The sequence below is a fragment of the Homarus americanus genome, unplaced genomic scaffold (genome assembly GCF_018991925.1).
Source record: "Homarus americanus isolate GMGI-L3 unplaced genomic scaffold, GMGI_Hamer_2.0 scaffold28, whole genome shotgun sequence".
In the NCBI taxonomy this organism is placed as follows: Eukaryota; Metazoa; Arthropoda; class Malacostraca; order Decapoda; family Nephropidae; genus Homarus; species Homarus americanus.
The window spans coordinates 5,485,984-5,507,255 of NW_024742238.1; the positions used below are offsets into that span (position 1 = coordinate 5,485,984).

The following is a 21,272-nucleotide window of genomic DNA, read 5'->3' on the forward strand; positions in this document are numbered from 1 at the left end:
GAATAAAGTTGTTTATACTGTGAAAAAAAACTCAACATAAACAAACAAACATTCAAAAGCTGTAAAAAAAAAAAAACAATAATTACGTCAAAAACAACAGAAATAATATAATTGGAAAACTAGCAAAAAAATATCGTAAAAACAATAACATTTACTCAAAATATCAAAACAAAAGCCCATCAGAAACTAGCATTCACAATTCAAAGGAAATAGTTACGTACACACACAAGAGTCTGACTCCACTTCGTTTTGTATACGGAGATAAATTGTTCCAATCTTAAAAGTTTTCTCTGAGCGTCGTCTCGGGTCACTGGCCCATCATTCTCCCGCGCAAAAGTAAGCGTTCTAAGATCTGCGTATTATTATTATTATTATTATTATTTATTCTCTGATTTATTTTACGATAAATTTTACGAGATAGAATTCAACATTATGTAAAAAATAATGTTGGTTTTATGCACAAATACGAGAGAGAGAGAGAGAGAGAGAGAGAGAGAGAGAGAGAGAGAGAGAGAGAGAGAGAACCATATTCCACCATTCATGAATCCCCACGGAACCTCTACAGACAGACAGACAGACACAGACACAGACAGTCCCCGGTATTAGACTGTCGAAGGAATATTTCATCCACCCTATTCCTCGCCTCGTTACCAACCTGACAGAACCCACATGAATGAAGGACATGACGTGATTCGATTGGCCAGGTACCGCTATGACGTCACTAGGCTAACCACCCACCTTTACACACCTAACACGGTGAGATTTATTTCCTAACCTAACCTAATTTAAGATTGGGTTAGATTAGGTTGAGTTAGGTTTAGTTAGATTAGGTTTAGCATTAGGAGGTTTAATCATCAGTTAAAAATAAGTTGAATTTCCTATTAGTCTTAAGATCCCGAGTCATTTATAATAACAAATTACTAAGTATTTTAGGTCACGTGTTGACTACTAATGAGCGAGAGTCTTAAGGCACATCTCCCTTAATTAAACCTAAACTTAAAATGGATATTATGATCTAATTAACTGTGACGACTTTCGGGAACTGTTTAAAAATCCGTATAAACGAGGTCTTTACCGTGGGTGGGAATTAACGGAGAGAGAATGTATGTGGAGTGTGGGAATGGGTGAGGTGAGGAGGGATGGGATGGTAGTCAGTGGGGTGTGGAAGGAGAGGGGGAGTGAGAGAGGGTGGAAGTAGGTGGGTTGAGGGTGGGAGTAGGTGGGTGATGGTGAAGGTGGTGGGGTGAGGGAGGGTGATTGGGTGGAGATAAATAGTGAAGATAAGAGGGGTACAGACAGGAACGGTTGGAAGGAGGATGAGGAAGGAGGATGAGGAAGGTGGATGAGGAAGGTGGATGAGGAAGGTGGATGAGGAAGAAATCTGGGGGATATCACCTGTCTGCTTACCTGGGAGGATTAATTACTGGTGGGTAGGTAGCCAGAGAGAGAGAGAGAGAGAGAGAGAGAGAGAGAGAGAGAGAGAGAGAGAGAGACACACACACAGACCAACACTAAAACAAAACATTCCCACGATCATGTAAACAGACATCAGCTGACCCATTTATCCAGGTGCCACACACTACTACTGGAGACTCTCTCGTCTCCATGGTGACGGCATCGTCGCCACACGCTGCCTCGAGTAGACCTTCAGGGCCTCTCACTGTCTGGTTCACTCACGACTTTTCTCGTTCTCAAGGGGCACGGGAGGGGGGGGGAGGGGGTCTCGTGTGTGTGTGTTTTACCTATGGTTCGACTCATTGTAATCGAATCACACGAAGCGTAACGAATGACTCGAATCAAAATATTCACATTACCGGAAACGAATGAAACATGAGATTTAAGACAATATATGTAAGTAATTGGAATTGATATGGAGGATTTCATGTGATAATACCTAATCTAACGTCTAAAACACCGGCTTCGAAACTCCAAGTTCGAATCCGGTGAAGAACAGATTCGAACCACAAAAGAGAATAAACCCCCGAAAATTAAAACACCGAGTTCGAATCAACGAAGAAAAATACAAAGCAAAAATGAATCGAAGCAAAAACCTGATTCACACCTAAAATACGAGGCCTACCAGATCCGATTCCGCAGATTCGATTACGAGGTTTCGAATCACAAGTTACCGAATTCCAGAAAAGGTTGCGACAATCGAATCTCTATACGTCACCGAACCCGAAGCCCCGACCTTTGGCAATACGGGACATGTGAAACGGAATCGAACCAAGTTGTATACGACCGAGATATTGAAGGGATATGAAGCTTGTGTATTATCCTACTGACTCTCACTCTCTTCTCCCACTCACTCCCCACTCTCCCTTACTCACTCCTACTGTCTCTCTCCCCCATTCACTTTCACCTCTCCCTCCTCCCCATTCCGCCCTCACTCCCCACTCTCCCTTACTCACTCCTACTGTCTCTCTCCCCCATTCACTTTCACTCTCTCCCACTTACTCCCCATTCACGCCCACTCACTCCCACTCTATTCATGCCACTCCATACGCCCACTCATTCATATTTACTAGTCAGTTTATCTCTCTCTCTCTCTCTCTCTCTCTCTCTCTCTCTCTCGGGTACTGCTGAGAGAGTTAAAATTCCCTTAACTAATTACATTGCTTCTGTCTCTCTCCCCCAACGGCCACACCACTGCAGCTCACAACCGAATATTCAACAATATGTCACTTTGATATATTACTAACGCTCACACAATAACAAGTCGTTAAATTCCTATAAATCATGGAATTGTTCGCGTCCTCTAGTCTGTTTTCCTGCCAAATTCTCGTTACCAAGAAGAGATTCCATTTTTTTTATCGGTGGTTATAACGTCATTGAGGTTACGACGCTGATAGGTTGACGTAAGAAATATACAGTGACGTCATCAATTATTTACTCCCTTTCCTCATTCTGATTGGCTGAGATCAAATACAACAATGACGTCATAAGAGGCTTTGTAACGCCATGATCGGATTACTATCTGTCCGTAGTTTTGATTGACCGAGGTAAGATGCACAAGTGACGTCACTCGACCAGCTCCCTGTGATTGGTGGAGGCAAGATTTAGGACACTGACGTCATTCTGGAAAACATTTAGTTAATCTATTTTTCTCTCGCGTGAGGCAAGAGAGGTGAATAAAAGAAAACGTTGCTGGAGAATGGAAGAAAAAGTTGAGTTTACGTTTTAGTTTATCCTGAATGAGCAAATAATTAAAACAGATTAAAGATAAGAAATAAGTCTCCCTCTTTCTCTCTCTTTCTCTCCTCCTTCTTCCTTCCTTTCTTGATTGACGATTACCACATCCCACACCACACGACGCCACACGCCCCCACACCCTCCCACACCCCCTCACGCACTCCCTCCCACGCACCCCCACACCCTGCAGAATATTAAGCAATTAAATTTTCAAAGGATAAGTCGTGACAAAGTTGACCTACAGTGGGAAACCCTCGTTCCACGTTATGTTGACACCTGACGTCATCCTCGTGACGTCATATGCGCAGGAGGGTGATTTTTCGACTCCCGCGCAGCCTATGACAGTGATCCCCTGACGGTGTACAGTATGAAGACACATTGTAACATTTAAAGGGCGGAGCTTCATGTTATGGTCAGTGTAGGATGGATGGTCAGTGGGGCAGTATCTCTCTCTCTCTCTCTCTCTCTCTCTCTCTCTCTCTCTCTCTCTCTCTCTCTCTCTCTCAATAACCTCCTGTCTTTAAGCACTCATACCCAGAGCCAATGGGGTGTGTCATCTCCTTGTAATTACGTTGGAACCGATGAATAAGAGACGAAGATGAGTGTGGCCGCGTGAGATGATTATAGCTCAGTTAGATTGATAAAATTTACACAGGTACACAACACAGGTACAGTAGGACAGGTAAAGAACACAGATACAGCAACACAGGTACATCAACACAGGTACATCAACAGAGGTACATCCAAGATAGGTTATGTCTGGTGAGATTAGCCAGCAGGGATGGACATTGCGGATAATCCTAAAGTGAAATAAGTTAAAGGCTATTTAAATCCCCACTTAATCCCATATTTAAATCCTCACTTAATCCCATATTTAAATCCTCACTTAATCCCATATTTAAATCCTCACTTAATCCCATATTTAATCCCCACTTAATCCCATATTTAAATCCTCACTTAATCCCATATTTAAATCCTCACTTAATCCCATATTTAAATCCCCACTTAATCCCATATTTAATCCTCACTTAATCCCATATTTAATCCCCACTTAATCCCATATTTAAATCCTCACTTAATCCCATATTTAATCCTCATTTAATCCCATATTTAATCACTCCAAATTTCCCAAGAACACAACTATTACATAATCCTAGACAGTGATTGCAGAATTATTTAACAACGGACTAAGTAAACAGACGACAAATTAACTCCTATTGACAACTCCTATTGACATTCTTCCCCTTTTACAACTCCCTATGTAAAAACCCCGTCAGGAGGAGGCAGCACCAACCTGACGGAGGCCACATAGAAGGAGGTGGTTCTCGTCCGTATGAAGCTCGGTAGATTGTTGTGACCTTCTGGTGATAATGTCAGTCGCGCGCGTGTGTGTGGTGTGTGTGTGTGTGAGGTGTGTGTGTGATCGATTCTCTTTTAGTAAGGTAGTGGACAGAAAACACACACAGACTCTGAGACACATCTGCCCAGTTATTGATCAACGTAACTAACCCTTGAAAAACGTACACAGACCATGAAACACACACACACACACACACACACACACAGAGTCAGTGAAAAACGTCCACAGTTCTTGAAAGATCAGCAACCTAAGATAAACGTACACAGCATTTGATAACGTACACAGCACTTGATAACATACACTTACCATGAACAAAAAAAAATCAGATATATTTCTCTCTCTAAATCCACCAGTCATAAAAAGGCAAATAATTTATAATGTCACTAACGACACAAATACCCAAACGATGTAATTACACGTGACCAAACAAACCTAACAATGCAGGTGGTCTAACAACGTCACTTTAACGTATAAAAAGTAAATAATACACACACATACACACACACGCGCACACACATACACACGCGCGCACACCAGGTCACTCCACCTTATCCCTCGACAAATCAGTTCTGGCACATTGGCATGCAAGGTTCGCTGGCGATTACAAGCTTCACGATGCAGAGTTCGATAACCCTCTCAGTATTGATAGGTAAAGCCGCTTACGGGAGGTCGAGAGGGAAGGTCATCGCCCGATCTGGTACACCTCATGGGGAGTTTATTGACGGGAAGAAGACTTGGTAACAATGTCTCCCGTTCGTGTGTGCTGAAATAGTTCTCGGTTGATTTGTGTGTGTATGTTTGGAGCAGTTAGGTTTGTTTAATATTATTATCATCATCGTGTCCAAGATTCTATTGCCCACCAAATACTAGTCGAGGTTAGGTCAGGTTAGGTTAGGTACATGCACTTGATCTATTAGCTCAGATTAAATTAAGTTTACCAATATTTTTGGACTTTATGACACCAAATACTAGTCGAGAAGTGATTGGCAGTCCGATTTATTCATCTTGGACCATTATTTGACTTCATTCCGGCTATATTTGGCTACATTTGGGTACATTTGGGTAATTAGTCGGACCCCCACCAGACTGTGGTGTATATATGCACTTCGGTACCTTAATTACCCTGAGAGATAAGAACACCTGCGGTCATTAAACTATAGGTGGCCAAGGGCTGACTTATATGACGTTATAAATACTTCAGAGGACATTACTCATTCATGTATTCATACCCGGTGCTGGCAGGTGCTCACCCCACGAGAGGTCACATCTTAAGGGAGAAGACGCAAGTTCAGAAAATTGTCAGGACAAATTTTTCTGGAGTGAGAAATGTTAACTCTTAGAACAACCTGCCAGAGAGTATTATTAAGGCAACAAGTGTAAGCTTATTCAAGACCAGACTTAACCAACACTGGCACAGGTACAGATAACATTCTGGAGTCAAATAAAGTATATACACATACTTTATATACATAGCTCGATACAGAGCTTACTGACTGTGCTTCCCTCGTGAGCCCGTTGACGTGTAGGTAAAAATTTGCCTTTATCCCAATTTCCCCAACTGGTAGGAGATATTATTTTTCTACGTTATTTTTGTGTTTTTTTAATTGATTCTGACATTATCTTCTTGCGGGAATGGACCTTTTTTTATTTTTTCGAATTTTAAGTTGGTTCGAAAACACCCCCAAAAATGGCTCATTTCCACAACAAACGACGTTGAGAATCGACTAAAAAAATGCCAAACACACCAGAGAAATAATTTATCTTACCAAAAGAGGCTAAGCTTATATTGCCATGTATTGTACACCTATAGTATGTGGGGGGGGGCATCCTATCCTAACCTAACCTACTATTACTACGTATGGTACAAATTCAAATCCTAGTAATATGGTAAAAAAAAAAAATCCGAAATACCTATAAGAATAAAAAAGAATGTTAACTAACGTGTATAATAACAGTACTACATTATTAATAAAACACATACACACACTACAGGAATTTCTTCTCTATAATACTAATATTTTGTATGTTTTTAAATTATCATAAACAAATAAATAAAATGAATTGATAAGAAAGTTTGCCCGTTGATAAGTAGGAATGGTTTCTTTAGGCTTTACCCGACAACGAAAACTAGTAATTCAAGAACGATTTGTCTGGAGTTTCTGATTAGGTTTGTTTTACTTCTTGGTTAAAATAATTGACAATATTATATAAAATTATCACTAACAACACACTAAATAGATGATACGGTAAAGGTGTAGTTTAGCGCTAACGCCAATAGTTTGTTGATTTGGTTGAAAATTTTATACACACTAATAAACACAAATAGAAACAATACATAGAACCTAATAAAACCTGACCTAACATACCCAAAGGTTGGCTATGTTAGGTCAGGTTCTATTAGGTTCTATGTATTATCGTGTTAATTTATGTGTTAAACAGCTTACCTTAACATTGAGGTTGATATAAATCAGCAATGGCGAGGAGGAATAAGTGGAAGCGTTCACCATCATTTATAGGAAACGTCTCTTGAGGGATTCAGCGAGGTAAACAACAAAAATGGAGCCGGGAGGAGAATTGTGAAGCGGGATAGAGTAAATAAAAAAAAATGCTTAAAATTATACTATAAAGTTGTCGTTTCTTTTAATACACAATAAGTATACCAAAAATAAAGGAAATCAACTAACAAATTCTGGTGTTAGCGCTAAACTAAACCTTTACCGATGATACATAATGAATTGCACTTTAACTCCAGGTGTCTACGTTATAAACAGCCCAACTAACCTGTAAGTGCCGTTTATTTGGCCAGTCCACAGACTATGTAAACTTGAGTCCCTGAGAGTGCTGTATAACCGATGAGGTTTCTTGATGACACATAACAGTCCAACTTATAAAACACTGTACAGAAAGTAATTAGGAAGAGCACTGTCGAATCCCGTCCACCCTCGAGTTAAACACCTAACTTAATGAGTACACCTGATGACGTAGTCCGTTTAGCACCCACAGGTAGAGCTGCTAGACAGTTTTATTGAATTATTTTTATTTAATTTCTAAATTAGTTACTTCCTTAACAGTCTTGCTTTATAAATTTTATATATAAATAATCAACACCTCAACTTAGTTATATTTATAGTATCAGCTTCAGTAAACGATATAAAATGTAGTTTTAAATCCCTAATTAGCGACTCATAGATACAGTTGGTAGGGATGGTTGGGTGTTGTATTCATAGAAAATGGTTCAGTCGTGGAATCAAAGAAAACGAGTATACCATTTATGGTTGACGCAGAGACTATCCTTGTTTTCTTTTAAATGGATTGTTGTCGCAGGACCATCTTTTTTATATTGCAAAAGAAAAAACGTATTCTTTCCTTTACAATAACCACATTTATCTACGAGAAAAGAACAGTTTTACTCTAGATTTGGGTTACATTAATATTATGATGCAAGAGTTTGTTTTTAGGTGTTTAATATCATATTCTATGTACTGGAAATAATTATCTTCATATCACCATTCAAGACTGCCGAAGGAAAACTGACAACAAATAAGGAGATGATAACTTAATAACAAGGTTTAGAGGAGAGGAAATACAACCAAACCCCGTAATGTTCGATTTTATTGATTTAATAATAAAGACAGGTGCGTCTCCAGGCCGCCACAGTGTTACCGTGATGACAGACACTTGTCATCAAAACACGCTGCTCACATTCACACTTCCTTACAGTACAGTAACGGCAACTGAAAAAGATCCTCACTATTTCTAATCCTCTTCCCATTTATCTCTTTTTATTTTCCTTGGTAAGACTGACGATCTCTTTCATGATCTTAAAATCGCCGGAAAAGGCAGCAGACATTAGGGAGACAATTTTAAACCTCTGAAGAGTCGAGTTAAATGTGCATTAGAATAGGAACGTCGAGTTAGCTGTTGAGACTGTGGGACTACAGGACTAAATACTTAGACAATAAAGCTGACGTAACAAGTGGCAGACAAATGAATAATGAGGCATAAACCTAAACACACATCAATGAATGATTGTAAATAAATGAATAACACCAACTCATCAATAACAGTGAACAAGGTGTCGTAAGTTTGCGATTAAGTTCTAAAGTCATATTTATAATACAATATGACTTTAATTGTTTTCATTTGACGTCATCTATTAAGACTCAACCACGTCCAGCTGTGAGTGGTCAGGTGAAGGCCAATGAAATGAAAGCAGTGATGTCAAAGATCAACTGGAGAATCATGTGGCTTTTTTTTATTTTACAACTTCAGAAATATACTATTGTAATACTTTAATAAATGATATATTATACAAGACATAGATACGTATATCAGTGTAAAAATACGAAATATTACCAGAGTATAACAGTATCTTGGAGTCTGTCTTTCATAACAATATGTCGACGGTTTGTAGTCAGTGTTATCAAGTATTCCATCCAAACAAACCCAGTTGCCATGTTGTTATTTAGATTTGTTAAGGGATAACCTATTACCTACTGGTAGATACATGTGTAAGAGGAGTAGATATGGCATAAAGGTTACAATGGTGAAGTGATACCTTAGAGAGTAATACCACGCATGAATTTATATTAACGAGCACATACACACACACACACACACACACACACACACACACATACACACACACACACAAAAAACAGAGTCCGCATACAAAAACATAGACATGTACCGTACTTGTATACAGAGAGACAGACACATGCATGCATACATACATACATACATACATACATACATACATACATACATACATACATATATACATACGTAGATACATACATACATACATACATACATACAGACATACATACACAGTGATGATTCGTGGCTAAACACAACCAACTGAGGTAAACAAACACAGTTAACGAGGTGTTGTTTGTGGTGTGTGTGTGAGTGTGTTAGGCGACACTTGAACACACACACACACACACACACACCCGCCATCTGTTCTAAGTTACTGTGAAGGTCTTGACTCACCCCCAAGATCACAGAAAAGTTAACCCTTCCGTCTACAACCATCCCGTTCTCACCTGTCCCGTCACTTGTGATTTACCTGCTGGGATGGGTTCGGTTGTTGCTTTACCTGTCGACGGGGAGGGTGAGGGAGAGCGGGGTAGTGCAGGAGAGGTGCCTGTAGTCGGGGTAGTGGGCGTAATTTTCACTGTGGGGGCTTTAGGGACGCCGGGTGGAGGGTGTGAGGGGGGAGGCACGGGTTTGGGTGCCGATGGGGGAGGCATGGTTTTGGGTGCCGATGGGGGAGGCATGGGTTTGCTGCATTGTGGTGTGACGATTTGTTTTGGTGGAGGTCTGGCTCGTGGTGCCGGGATGTTGGGTTGTACCTGTTCTCCCTGCTGCTGGAAGGCGGTGGGCACTGCTACCCTGCCTGGTGCTGGCGGAGGAATCTTGGGTGGCAATGGATCTGGGGCCCGAGTAGAGGGAGGGGGAGGAATGCTGCCTCCTCCGCTGGGTTTAGGAGGATCCTGGTTTGTTGGAGGCTTGGGAGCTGCTTGAGTTGGAGCTTTGGGGCCGCCAGGTATCTTGGTTTGAGGTGATGAGCCTGGCTTCGGGGAAGGACTCGCGGATGGTGGTTGAGGTGTCGTGGTCCTTGACTGGAACGGCTTAGTAGCCGCTTGCTCTTTCTTCTCCGTCTCTAGTTTCTGGTTAGCTGAATCAGCCTTCTGCTGAGTGACTTCCTTCTTCTCCTGTGCCATTTTTTTCTCCTTCTCCTTCTTGAGGGTGTTAACCTTAAACCTGGCATAAGCGATACGAGTGGTGGGTGTGTACTCCTCCAAGTTCGGGTTGTACTCGACGATCTGGTCAGGATTGAGTGTTCTGAGCAGCTTCTCGTTCTCGAACTTTATGCGCCTCCTGATGGAAGTCTGTGATCTCTTGAGACTCAATTGGGAGGAGCCGATCTGGTCCCTGCGGAGAGACGCCCGGGACACCTTGGCGTTCCAGTCCTCCTTCTTCTTCTTGCCAATGGCGCGCGCTAACTTGCCGAAGATGTTCTTGGGCTTCTTGTCGGTGGTGAGGATCTCCGTCATGAGGCCTTCCACTAACCCGATGTTGAAGCCCTTCATCAGACGACGCTCCATAGCTCTTCCCTTCTTACCCACCACAGCTGCAGAGAAATTTGGTCACTCACTGCTTAACACAACTCATTACCACACACACACACACACACAACTCACTACCTCACTACACGTATCCTTAAAACCTAAAAGAACGTCATAACTCAATCCCTAAAACCCTATTTCAGTTATGGATTAATATTCATCTCTATTACGACTAATATATTTTGCCCAATTTATTATACTCACAAGAATCCTCGGCGTTGACCATAGACGTGTTCATGCCATTCTTCTTGAGGATGTCGATCAGTTCGTATCTGTTAAATAGGAATATGAAAATGAGGATGACAAAAAAAATTAGTGACAAAATAGGGTAAAAAAATGGGGTGAGGAATATTTTTTTTGATGTATTTCATATTTTTATTTTGGGTTATCATGAATGTAAAAGATAGATAGAGAGAGAGAGAGAGAGAGAGAGAGAGAGAGAGAGAGAGACTCATATCTTTCACCCTCTCTCTCATAGGACTCACCTGAAGGTCGATATGTCCTGCTTTACTTCGTTGATGTCGTCTTCAGTCACCCCCTTCTCATCTGCCTTCCGCTGCTGCTCTGTGATGTACCTTCTCACTAACAGCCGCATCACGTTCATGTGGCGCTGTTGTGACTTATTGCGTGACTGTGGGGGGTTATATATGGGTATTGTTCGTGTTCTGGGTAATAAGTTCAATATACAGGAGCGGACACAAACACCTGTATAATTTTATAGGTTCGAGACATTAACAGCTTCCATACGTCGCCAGGCACATTAATCAGGCATGTCGGACATCTTAAATATATTGCCACACGCTACTAGCTAGGCTGAATAAATAGTACATGAATGGAGCACATACATAAAATACATACATAATATAAATACAGCATACAGAATATACATACAGGTATTAATACGTAGTTGTAATGTATTTAATGGCATCTATCTAACAGTAAATAAAAAAACCCGAACATTTTATGAACTTGGGAGACTTAATGAGTAAGATCATTTCTACTGTCCTTATGAACGGTGAATTTGTTCATTTAATATAAAGTTGCTCTGAGATAATGAAAGAAAACCTGCAAATTTTGGTATAGAGAGAACGTATTCTGCTGACACAATGTATAGCGGTAACTAAAATAAACATTTCTGGCAGTACCCACACTGTAAGCCTAAACTCCTGATGTTTCCCTTGTGTTTATCTATCAGAGTTACTCACCTTTTCCTTAAGGGATCCTCTCATTTTCTTCTCGCCCATACCCAGGAGTCTGAGGACGCTCTTCACTGTAGGGATCACGTTGAAGGGCGGGGGCACAGTGCCACCATCCTCGAAGTAACTCAACCAAAGCTTCGTCCTGGCGAACTTCCACTCGGTGTCGGAGCGTTCCTGTGGGAGAAGCAACGCATCACCTTGTGAGGTGGTGGGTCCGGTGGAGGGTTTTTGCTGTGGTCGTGGACAGGCCCGTAATAAGGTGGGGATTGAAAGGTAGGATGAAAGCCACTTTAAGTACTGACTGATGGGACAGTTTAAAAGTATGGGTAGCTTGTCTTAGCGCTAGTACGTAGCCCATATATTTAGCACCTGGACTAAGCAGGGCTCGTCAAAACTGTAAATGATGTAGACTATAGCAAAAGTGAGACAGAGGGCGCTGGACAAGGGTCTCTCGTCTCGGAGGTCGAATCCGCCCCAACTAAGTCGTGAATGATGGGGAGAAGTGGAGGTACAGTGCTTTATGATGAGCGTCTGTTTTTCTTGGCCACTATCATACAAATATATCCCCATTTCCTTGTGATGACCAAGTTACTCTCTTAACTAACTCTAGTGGATGATATCTCGAACTTTTAATGATTATACTTCAATCCTTTAAGATGAATAAGTTACCTTATTGCTGGGCGATAGTTTAACTTTATCGTAATCAAAATGTTAATACTGTTTGTGAATCTAACACAAGGACACAAGAGTCACGTCAGGGTGTAAATAATCAGGAAATCATCAACGTAAACGTTCCACAGCATTGTGACACCAGCAAAAGCAAGAAGTGGCAGCATTGTGACACCAGCAATAGCAAGAAGTGACAGCATTTTGACACCAGCAATAGCAAGAAGTGGCAGCATTGTGACACCAGCATTGGTAGGAAGTGGCAGCATTGTGACACCAGCAATAGGTAGAAGCAGAAGCATTTTGACACCAGCATTGATAGGAAGTGGCAGCATTGTGACACCAGCATTAGTAGGAAGTGGCAGCATTGTCAAACCAGCATTGGTAGGAAGTGGCAGCATTTTGACACCAGAAAAAGCAAGAAGTGGCAGAATTGTGACACCAGCAATAGCAAGAAGTGGCAGCATTGTCACACCAGCATTGGTAGGAAGTGGCAGCATTGTGACACCAGCAATAGGTAGAAGCAGAAGCATTTTGACACCAGCATTGATAGGAAGTGGCAGCATTGTGACACCAGCAATAGGTAGAAGCAGAAGCATTTTGACACCAGCATTGATAGGAAGTGGCAGCATTTTGACACCAGCAATAGCAAGAAGTGGCAGAATTGTGACGCCAGCATTGTAGGAAGTGGCAGCATTGTGACACCAGCAATAGGTAGAAGCAGAAGCATTTTGACACCAGCATTGATAGGAAGTGGCAGCATTGTGACACCAGCAATAGGTAGAAGCAGAAGCATTTTGACACCAGCATTGATAGGAAGTGGCAGCATTTTGACACCAGCAATAGCAAGAAGTGGCAGAATTGTGACACCAGCATTGATAGGAAGTGGCAGCATTGTGACACCAGCAATAAGTAGAAGCAGAAGCATGGTGACGCCAGCATCAGGTGCATATATCATCAATAACGGGAGATAAAAGCGTAATGGTCAGCAGTTATGGGTGAGAAGATCCAAACAGGAGCTCAGCACAACACAGCACAGCATCAGTAAGAGCAGCAGGAACAGCGTTGGCGGTGGTGGTAGTAAGCGCAGCAATATCACCAGCATTAAAGACAGCACTTGATGGCACCCACCGAGATGGTGTTATAAGAGTTTGACATCATGGCAATGAGGAGGTTGAGGAGGACGATTATGTTGATGACGGAGTACGAGCCAAACATTAGCATAGCCCAGAACCTTGTGAAGTTTCCCACACCAGTCAGTTCAAACGAGTCCAGTTCCACCAACCCAAAAGACGCCCAGAACAGCGACTGGGAGGTCTCGAACAAGCTATCAGGAAAAGGAAACAAGTTATGTCTTAAATCAATTGTTTACTAAGACCAATACCTCTTGTCGGACAGCCAGGGTCTTTGGGTCAAAGGAAGATACGCCACTCTGACCCTCTTGGCTAAGGTGTCCACCTGTCAGTACTCACGTAGATCATGTTGTAGGAGGTGGACATCATGGCGATCAACAGGTTGAGAAGCACAATGACGTTGATCATGGAGTATGAACCGAACATCAACATGGCCCAGAATCTCGTAAATCCTCCCACACCCGTCAGCTCGAAGGCGTCCAATTCAACGAGACCGAATGAAGCCCAGAACAGTGACTGAGAGGTCTCGAACAAGCTGGTGGTTAGGGAGGAAGCATTTGTGAACATTTTCCTGACTTACAGTATCTCTCCTGATTAGGGAAGATGTCAGTAAAGGCGGCCGCTCTCACACACCTGGACGACAACTAAAGAGACACTGCTAAAATATACACCTTGGAGGCCACTGATGAGATGTAGAACCTGAGTCTGAACTTAATATTTGTGTGACACTCTGCAGGTCGTGTACTGTACTGCGACGATTGTGAGATAACTTTACTTTCACTCCCTCTCTCTGGTGACACCTGGCCTCCATGGTGCTCGTATCTACCTATATTAATCTATTTGTGAGAGATAATCTTAAAGGACAACTCTAGAAGGAAAATATTAATATAAATGATGATCAGGTTTAGAGTCTGGTGTTATTGATACATTTGTACACCAAAAATTCATGAAACTGCGAAAAGAAACATACATTTTCTCAGGTTTTAGATGACGTCATTCGTGGAAGAGAGAGGAGGCTACCAGTCACTTATTAAGTTAGTAATGAGTAATATTTCCAGTCATTAAGGCTAATCACAATGACATAGACATACATACATACATACATACATACATACATGCATACATACATACATAAAGATAGATAAATGATAACTTACTTTGCCCATCGTCGCCAGATAAAGCAGGCCTGTCCCTCATCCTGGAAATCAGGCAGCCCCCCGGGGAGATGGTAACACTTCTTCATCTCCAGCTCAGCATAATACCACATCAGCTGGTTGATACCTGGCAACATCCACAAGTTTAGTGTTAATCATGAGTACAAGACATGATATGCTTCGAATTATAACTTTACTCATGTTATTTTTCCATCAACCTTGAACAGATATTTAATTTGGTTCTGACGTTGACTCCAGTGCAAAATGGTGTTTCTTAATGATGTACTCAAAAGGTACATCACAAAAATATTAAGTATGCAGAGTTTTACACAATACTTAAAAAAAATAGATAAAACATATGGAAGGTGGATGAAGGAAATGAAGAAATAAGAAGCCAGAATATGGAAGATGAGGAAAGGAACATAAAATGGAAGATAGATGAAAAACAAATTAGAAACAGAACAAATATATTAAAAATGAAATTGAAATCAAGTCTATGTAAGAGGAAGAAATAAGGATAATTACAAAATTGAAAATGAATTCGTGATAATCTTCCAAGACTCACCACAACCGAAGGCAAAGAGGACGAGTGTGTACAAGAAGAAGAACTTCATGATGTCGAAGATCATACGGCCGAGGGAGATCTGCAGTGGTCCGAGATGTGGGTTGACGCTGAAGATGTGTACCAACTTCAAGAAACTGTGGAGGTAATAACGCTGCATTAGTGATGTGTTGGATCATAAACCTAACCTAACCTCATATATATATATATATATATATATATATATATATATATATATATATATATATATATATATATATATATAGAGAGAGAGAGAGAGAGAGAGAGAGAGAGAGAGAGAGAGAGAGAGAGAGAGAGAGATTAATTACAAATTTAGCAAAGTAATTAAAAACAAGTTTGTATCCCATAGAGCAAAAAAATACATATAAACTCAGCTTATGACGTCACCACCAACAACATCAATCCCACCGCTGCCATCCAATTGTCTCACCTGAAGATCATAGCGGCGCCAAAACAACCTTCCGAGAGCAACATAGGATCGAAGGAATTCCACAGTTCCCTCGGATAGTAAGGCCAAATGCCATACCACAAGTCCTTTTGTACCAGGAAGAAGGAAGTGGTTCTCAGGAGGATCCACGTCATGAAGAAGAAGTTGGTGATGTAGTCGATGATGTTCCACAAGTCTTTTATATACTCCATTAGTCCTTCGTTCCACAGGGATTTTATCTCACCCCAAATCAAGCCTAAGAGAGAAGAGGTAAAGATTGTTATTATTTTTTCTTTTTTTATCATTATTATTATTATTATTATCATTATTATTTTTATTATTATTATTGGATAGGAAACACATAACAAAGACTCCCTGTTGACTGATACTTACTAAACACGTACAAAACCACACACACCTCCACCAGGCCAGGCAGGGAACCTCTCTCCCTCATCTTCCAGTCATCCAGTACAGATTTCAGCCAAGCGTTGCCAAACCACTCGATCACGAGGTACTCGAATCTCTGTGATGCCAGGGCGAGTAGCACTAGTGAAGGACGGGGAGGAGGTCAACACGAGTCAGTAGAATAACAGGTTTTAATTGATGTAAATGGAGTTTAGTATTAGGTGATGTTATAAGGTACTCAATTGATTTTTAAGGTCTGGACTTTATTCCCTATCTATCTATGTATCTCTCTATCTATCTATGTATCTCTCTATCTCTACTCACTCAAGAAAAACATGTAGGAGGCGCAGTGGGTGATGAACTTGACGAAGGGCTTTTTGACAAACTTTCCCTTCTCGGAATTCGGAGCTATGATGTAGGCCATGGAGAGTAGAGGGAACATACACGCCAGCTTGCCCACCTCTATACACTGACTGATGGCGTCCTTGCGTCGGAAACCAGGTAGACCATCGTACCAAATGGCCCCTAGAAGTTGCTGTACGTTTGGATGTGCCACGAACTGTCGGTGGTGACGTCACGAGAGGTATATTAGTCGTGGTTGGAAGGGATATGGATTGATGACGTCACAGGAGATGAGTTAGTATTGTGGGAGAAGGATAGATTGATGATGTCACAAGAGGTGTGTCATTAGTGGTGGGGAGATAAATTGATGACATCATAAGTGGCTCGATGATGTCATATGTCGATTGGTTACGTCACAAGTGGTATATTATTGGAAGGAAGGTGAATTACTGACGTCATAAATTGATATTACTAAACAGTGAAATACAAATGGAATTCCTATTTGTTAAAACATAAATAAAATCAACTAGAAAACAAACAAAGAAATTAACAATTATCACAATTTTTTTTAAATAACTCAATTATCATAGAGATTAATTTAAAAAGAAGGGATTAATTAAATGAGAAAGAACTGACCAGTTTTTGGGAGAACTTGATTGCCTCTTTCAGTCTAACGAGGGAGTTGACGTCACCCTTTTCCCATATTGGACCATCCGGGTCATAGTTCAATATGATGGATAATTCAGTTCTACTTCTTGTCTGGTCTAGAAGCTCCGTGACGAACTTCATTACCTGCTGACGAAGTTCCTGAGAGAGTGAGTGGAGAGTGAGTGAGTGAGAGAGAGAGAGAGAGAGAGAGAGAGAGAGAGAGAGAGAGAGAGAGAGAGAGAGAGAGAGAGAGAGAGAGAGAGAGAGAGAGAGAGAGAGAGAGAGAGAGAGAGAGAGAGAGAGAGAGAGAGAGAGAGAGAGTTATGGATGAGAAGACAGAGTGATGGGGGGAGAACAACAAAAACAACAACAACACCAAAACAGCAAAGAGAACATCACACAGGTAAACCTTCCCCCACACTAATTATCAACCCTTCCTCCCCAACACCTCCCCACACACAGGTAAACCTTCCCCCACACTAATTATCAACCCTTCCTCCCCAACACCTCCCCACACACAGGTAAACCTTCCCCCACACTAATTATCAACCCTTCCTCCCCAACACCTCCCCACACACAGGTAAACCTTTCCCCACACTAATTATCAACCCTTCCTCCCCAACACTCCCCACACACAGGTAAACCTTCCCCACACTAATTATCAACCCTTCCTCCCCAACACCTCCCCACACACAGGTAAACCTTCCCCCACACTAATTATCAACCCTTCCTCCCCAACACCTCCCCACACACAGGTAAACCTTCCCCCACACTAATTATCAACCCTTCCTCCCCAACACCTCCCCACACACAGGTAAAGAACAACACTTACAACGTACTCCGTCTTGAACTCATGCTCCATCCCCTGAAGGCGCCGTAGCTCCCCACACAGCTCGAAGGACGTACGGATGGGGTCCTTGGAAGACAGAGCGATGAGAGAGGGAGATGCCAGGGCCTTGTAAGCGTTGATACGGGAGAGGGAGTGACGGAGTGAGTCATCCTCCGTCGAGATGAGACACTCGTCACAACCGCACCTACAGGAGAGACGGTGGTGGGTTAGAGAGAGACAGACAGAGACACAGACAGACAGACAGACAGACAGACAGACACTCACCTGATATCATGAGGCATAGGGAGGGAGGCGCCACGATCGAGAAGCAGTTTAAGAATCTCATAGTTGTTTTGGTGGGCGGCGAGAATCAAGGGCGTGATGTCTTTAGTGAAGGTGGCTGTCTCTCTGGTCATACACTCCCAGCTCTGTGAGAGAGAGAGAGAGAGAAAGTGAGAAAGAGAGATAGAGAGAGAGACAAACAGATTGACAGAACAAGAACTGGATGACAGTTTCTGAAGAATTATCACTACATCAACATAGAACCTCAGGGACTCACGTATGGGTCGCCTTTCTTGTGGTTCGTCTCTTCATAAGACAACAGAACCTCTACTCCCTCCACGTACTGTTCCGAGATGGCGTGGAGGAGTGAGTCCTGTGGAGTAGAGGAGTGGAAATTTAGTAGTGGAGGATGGAGGGAGGGAGGGTTGGAGGGAAGGAAGGAAGGAAGGAGGGAGGGAAGGGAAGGGGATGGTTTCCAGGTATATATATTGGGTTTCTTTCTGCCTCTTCCTCTATCCTTTGCCACCCACCCAACCCCTCCCCTCACACCACATCCCCACCCCCACCACCACAACCCTACCCCCTTACCCCCCACCACAACCCTACCCCCTTACCCCCCACCATAACCCTCCCCACCATAACCCTACCCCCTTACTCCCCCCCATAACCCTACCCCCTTAACCCCACCATAACCCTACCCCCCCCCACCACAACCCCACCCCCCCCCCCACCACAACCCTACCCTTACCTCCCCCACCACAATCCTACCCCCTACCCCCACCACAACCCTACCCCACCCCCACCACAACCCTTTGCCCCCACCATAACCTAACCCCCCCCACTAACCCCCACCCCCACCACCCCCACCCCCACTCCCCACCACAACCCTACCCCCATTCCCCCACATAACCCCTACCCTTACCCCACCATAACCCTACCCCACTCCCCCACCACAACCCCACCCCACCCCACCATAACCCTACCCCCTTACCCCCACCACAACCCCTACCCCCCACCACAACCCTACCCCTACCCCCACCACAACCCTACCCTACTCCCCACCATAACCCTACCCCCCACCCCACCACAACCCTACCCCCCCACCATAACCCTACCCCATTACCCCCCACCATAACCCTACCCTCCCCCCCACACCCTAACCTGACCTCCCCCTCCAATCCCAGCACCCCTCACGCCTCACCTTGGGTTTGATATTATGCTGAAGGAGCAGCTCCAGTAGGTCGAGGTTCTCATTCTCGATGGCCACAGCGAGCGAAGATCGTCCCAGAGGGTCTGTGCAGTTCACATCCAGTTCCTGTGGCTTGCCTTTGAATTCCTCCAGGTGCCTGAAACACGTCACCAATACGTCACTTACACGTCACCGATATGTCACTACTTAATACGTCATTGTGGGAACGACCCTCAATACGTCATAGCGCCATAAAGTTCAACAACAAGCCATAACGTCATCACCACATCACCATAACGTCATCAACTATACTTCAACACGTCATCAATTACTTCAACACGTCATTAATCACTATCTTTAACGAATACTACTACTTCACTACGTCAAACCTCACGTCACTACATACATATACACACGCATACATACACATATACATACATACATACCTCCTGGTGGAAGCGACATCACCCCGCTGCACAAAGAGAAGAAATTTCCTCTCCGCTTGAGTTAAGATGATGTCCGCTGGAGATTCGATCATATCCAGCCCCTGCTCTGAGTTCTGGACGTGAGAGAGAGAGAGAGAGAGACAGAGAGAGAGATAATCGACACTTGACAGATAAGAGACAGACAGATAGACAGACAGACAGACAGAAATACTTACGGAAGAAGTTATATCATTGAGGCTTCCTTGTGAGCCTTTTCCTCCATTCTTGACCCCCATTTTGGAGGAGTTTGGGTGACCTGCCCCCTCCTCCTCCTCCTCCTCCTCCCTCCCCCTCCCCTTTCTCCTTCCTCCTTCACACGCCTCGCCACGCCCTCAGCTTATCCACGCCTCGCCACGCCCTCAGCTTATCCACGCCTCGCCACGCCGCCCATTTGATCTCTGCCATGAATAAACAACAAGATATAATTAACAAAAACAACAACAATATGGAAAAAAATACAAATAATAAATAAATTAAATGGGAGTTAAATGGTTAATCTTTACGTGATTAGATCCAATCATTCCATCAACTGAATAGCCAATCAGTCAATCAGGAATAGAAGACATAGTTGATCGACCAAACATGGAGATGAAATAGAGAGAGAGAGAGAGAGAGAGAGAGAGAGAGAGAGAGAGAGAGAGAGAGAGAGAGAGAGAGAGAGAGAGAGAGAGAGAGAGAGAGAGAGAGTATATATATAATAAGTTAGAACACCATGAAACCCTACAGGTAAGTACAGGTAAATAAAGGGGGGGTGAGAGGGGTGAGGTAAGTACACTTGAGGTACTAGGAGGTACTACAGGTAATGGCACTACCTCTCATTAAGTTCCTCACCTGACCTCACAAAGACACAGACATAGAGAAGCACAGACAAATAGATAGATAGACAGACATACAGACATACAGACAGACAGACAGACATACAGACAGACAGACATACAGACATACAGACAGACAGACAGACATTATGGAACCCCCCCCCCACCTCCCCTCTTGACAGTATTACCAGGTATGTGAGAAACCAAGTGAGGTATCTGATCCATTGTGGTAAACGTGATTATTATACCATGACCTCAGAAGCCATACAATGTTAACCCTAGATGACCCAGATATATCACCTCCTCCTCCTCCCCTACACACACACACACACACACACACACACACTAACACACACACACTAACACACACACACACACAGATAGATATATAGATATTTTATTGACCACAGATTATGAATACAGAGTTTA

General features: G+C 42.8%; 2 protein-coding genes across 3 annotated transcripts in view; both read right to left on the reverse strand.

The window, feature by feature from the left end:
• The window catches only part of LOC121876674 (synaptotagmin-1-like), an 81,096-nt gene extending 73,597 nt beyond the window's left edge, over positions 1–7,499 (reverse strand). Inside the window, exon 1 of the mRNA XM_042382023.1 lies at positions 7,334–7,499. The gene's annotated coding sequence lies outside the window, so the exon portion shown is untranslated. The remainder of the gene's footprint in view (positions 1–7,333) is intronic.
• A 655-nt stretch (positions 7,500–8,154) lies between these two features.
• Positions 8,155–20,315, reverse strand: LOC121876675 (transient receptor potential protein-like). 2 transcript variants are annotated; one of them, XM_042382025.1, is made up of 17 exons: positions 20,205–20,315; positions 19,990–20,102; positions 19,556–19,700; positions 18,632–18,727; positions 18,358–18,500; positions 18,076–18,277; positions 17,232–17,402; positions 16,578–16,812; positions 16,242–16,394; positions 15,852–16,104; positions 15,404–15,537; positions 14,842–14,965; positions 13,683–13,878; positions 11,892–12,059; positions 11,172–11,317; positions 10,891–10,958; positions 8,155–10,691 (listed from the first exon to the last, which is right to left on the reverse strand). In XM_042382025.1, exons 1-17 carry the CDS (start codon positions 20,262–20,264, stop codon positions 9,580–9,582), a joined length of 3,519 nt encoding a protein of 1,172 aa, XP_042237959.1. In that variant the 5' UTR covers positions 20,265–20,315; the 3' UTR covers positions 8,155–9,579. The 2 variants fall into 2 exon arrangements, with proteins under 2 accessions (XP_042237959.1, XP_042237960.1); XM_042382026.1 differs by lacking the exon at positions 13,683–13,878 and adding an exon at positions 14,024–14,219.
• Between the last annotated feature and the right edge of the window lie 957 nt (positions 20,316–21,272).

Bases quoted from the DNA above. Each gene is read 5' to 3' on its own strand.
- LOC121876675 (XM_042382025.1), bottom strand. From the start codon at position 20,264: ATGGGGGTCAAGAATGGAGGAAAAGGCTCACAAGGAAGCCTCAATGAT. The intron at 18,501-18,631 runs GTGAGTCCCTGA...TCTCTCTCACAG, and splicing joins ACAAGAAAGGCGACCCATAC to AGCTGGGAGTGTATGACCAG. The intron at 15,538-15,851 runs GTGAGACAATTG...TTACCTCCACAG, and splicing joins GGCGCCGCTATGATCTTCAG to TTTCTTGAAGTTGGTACACA.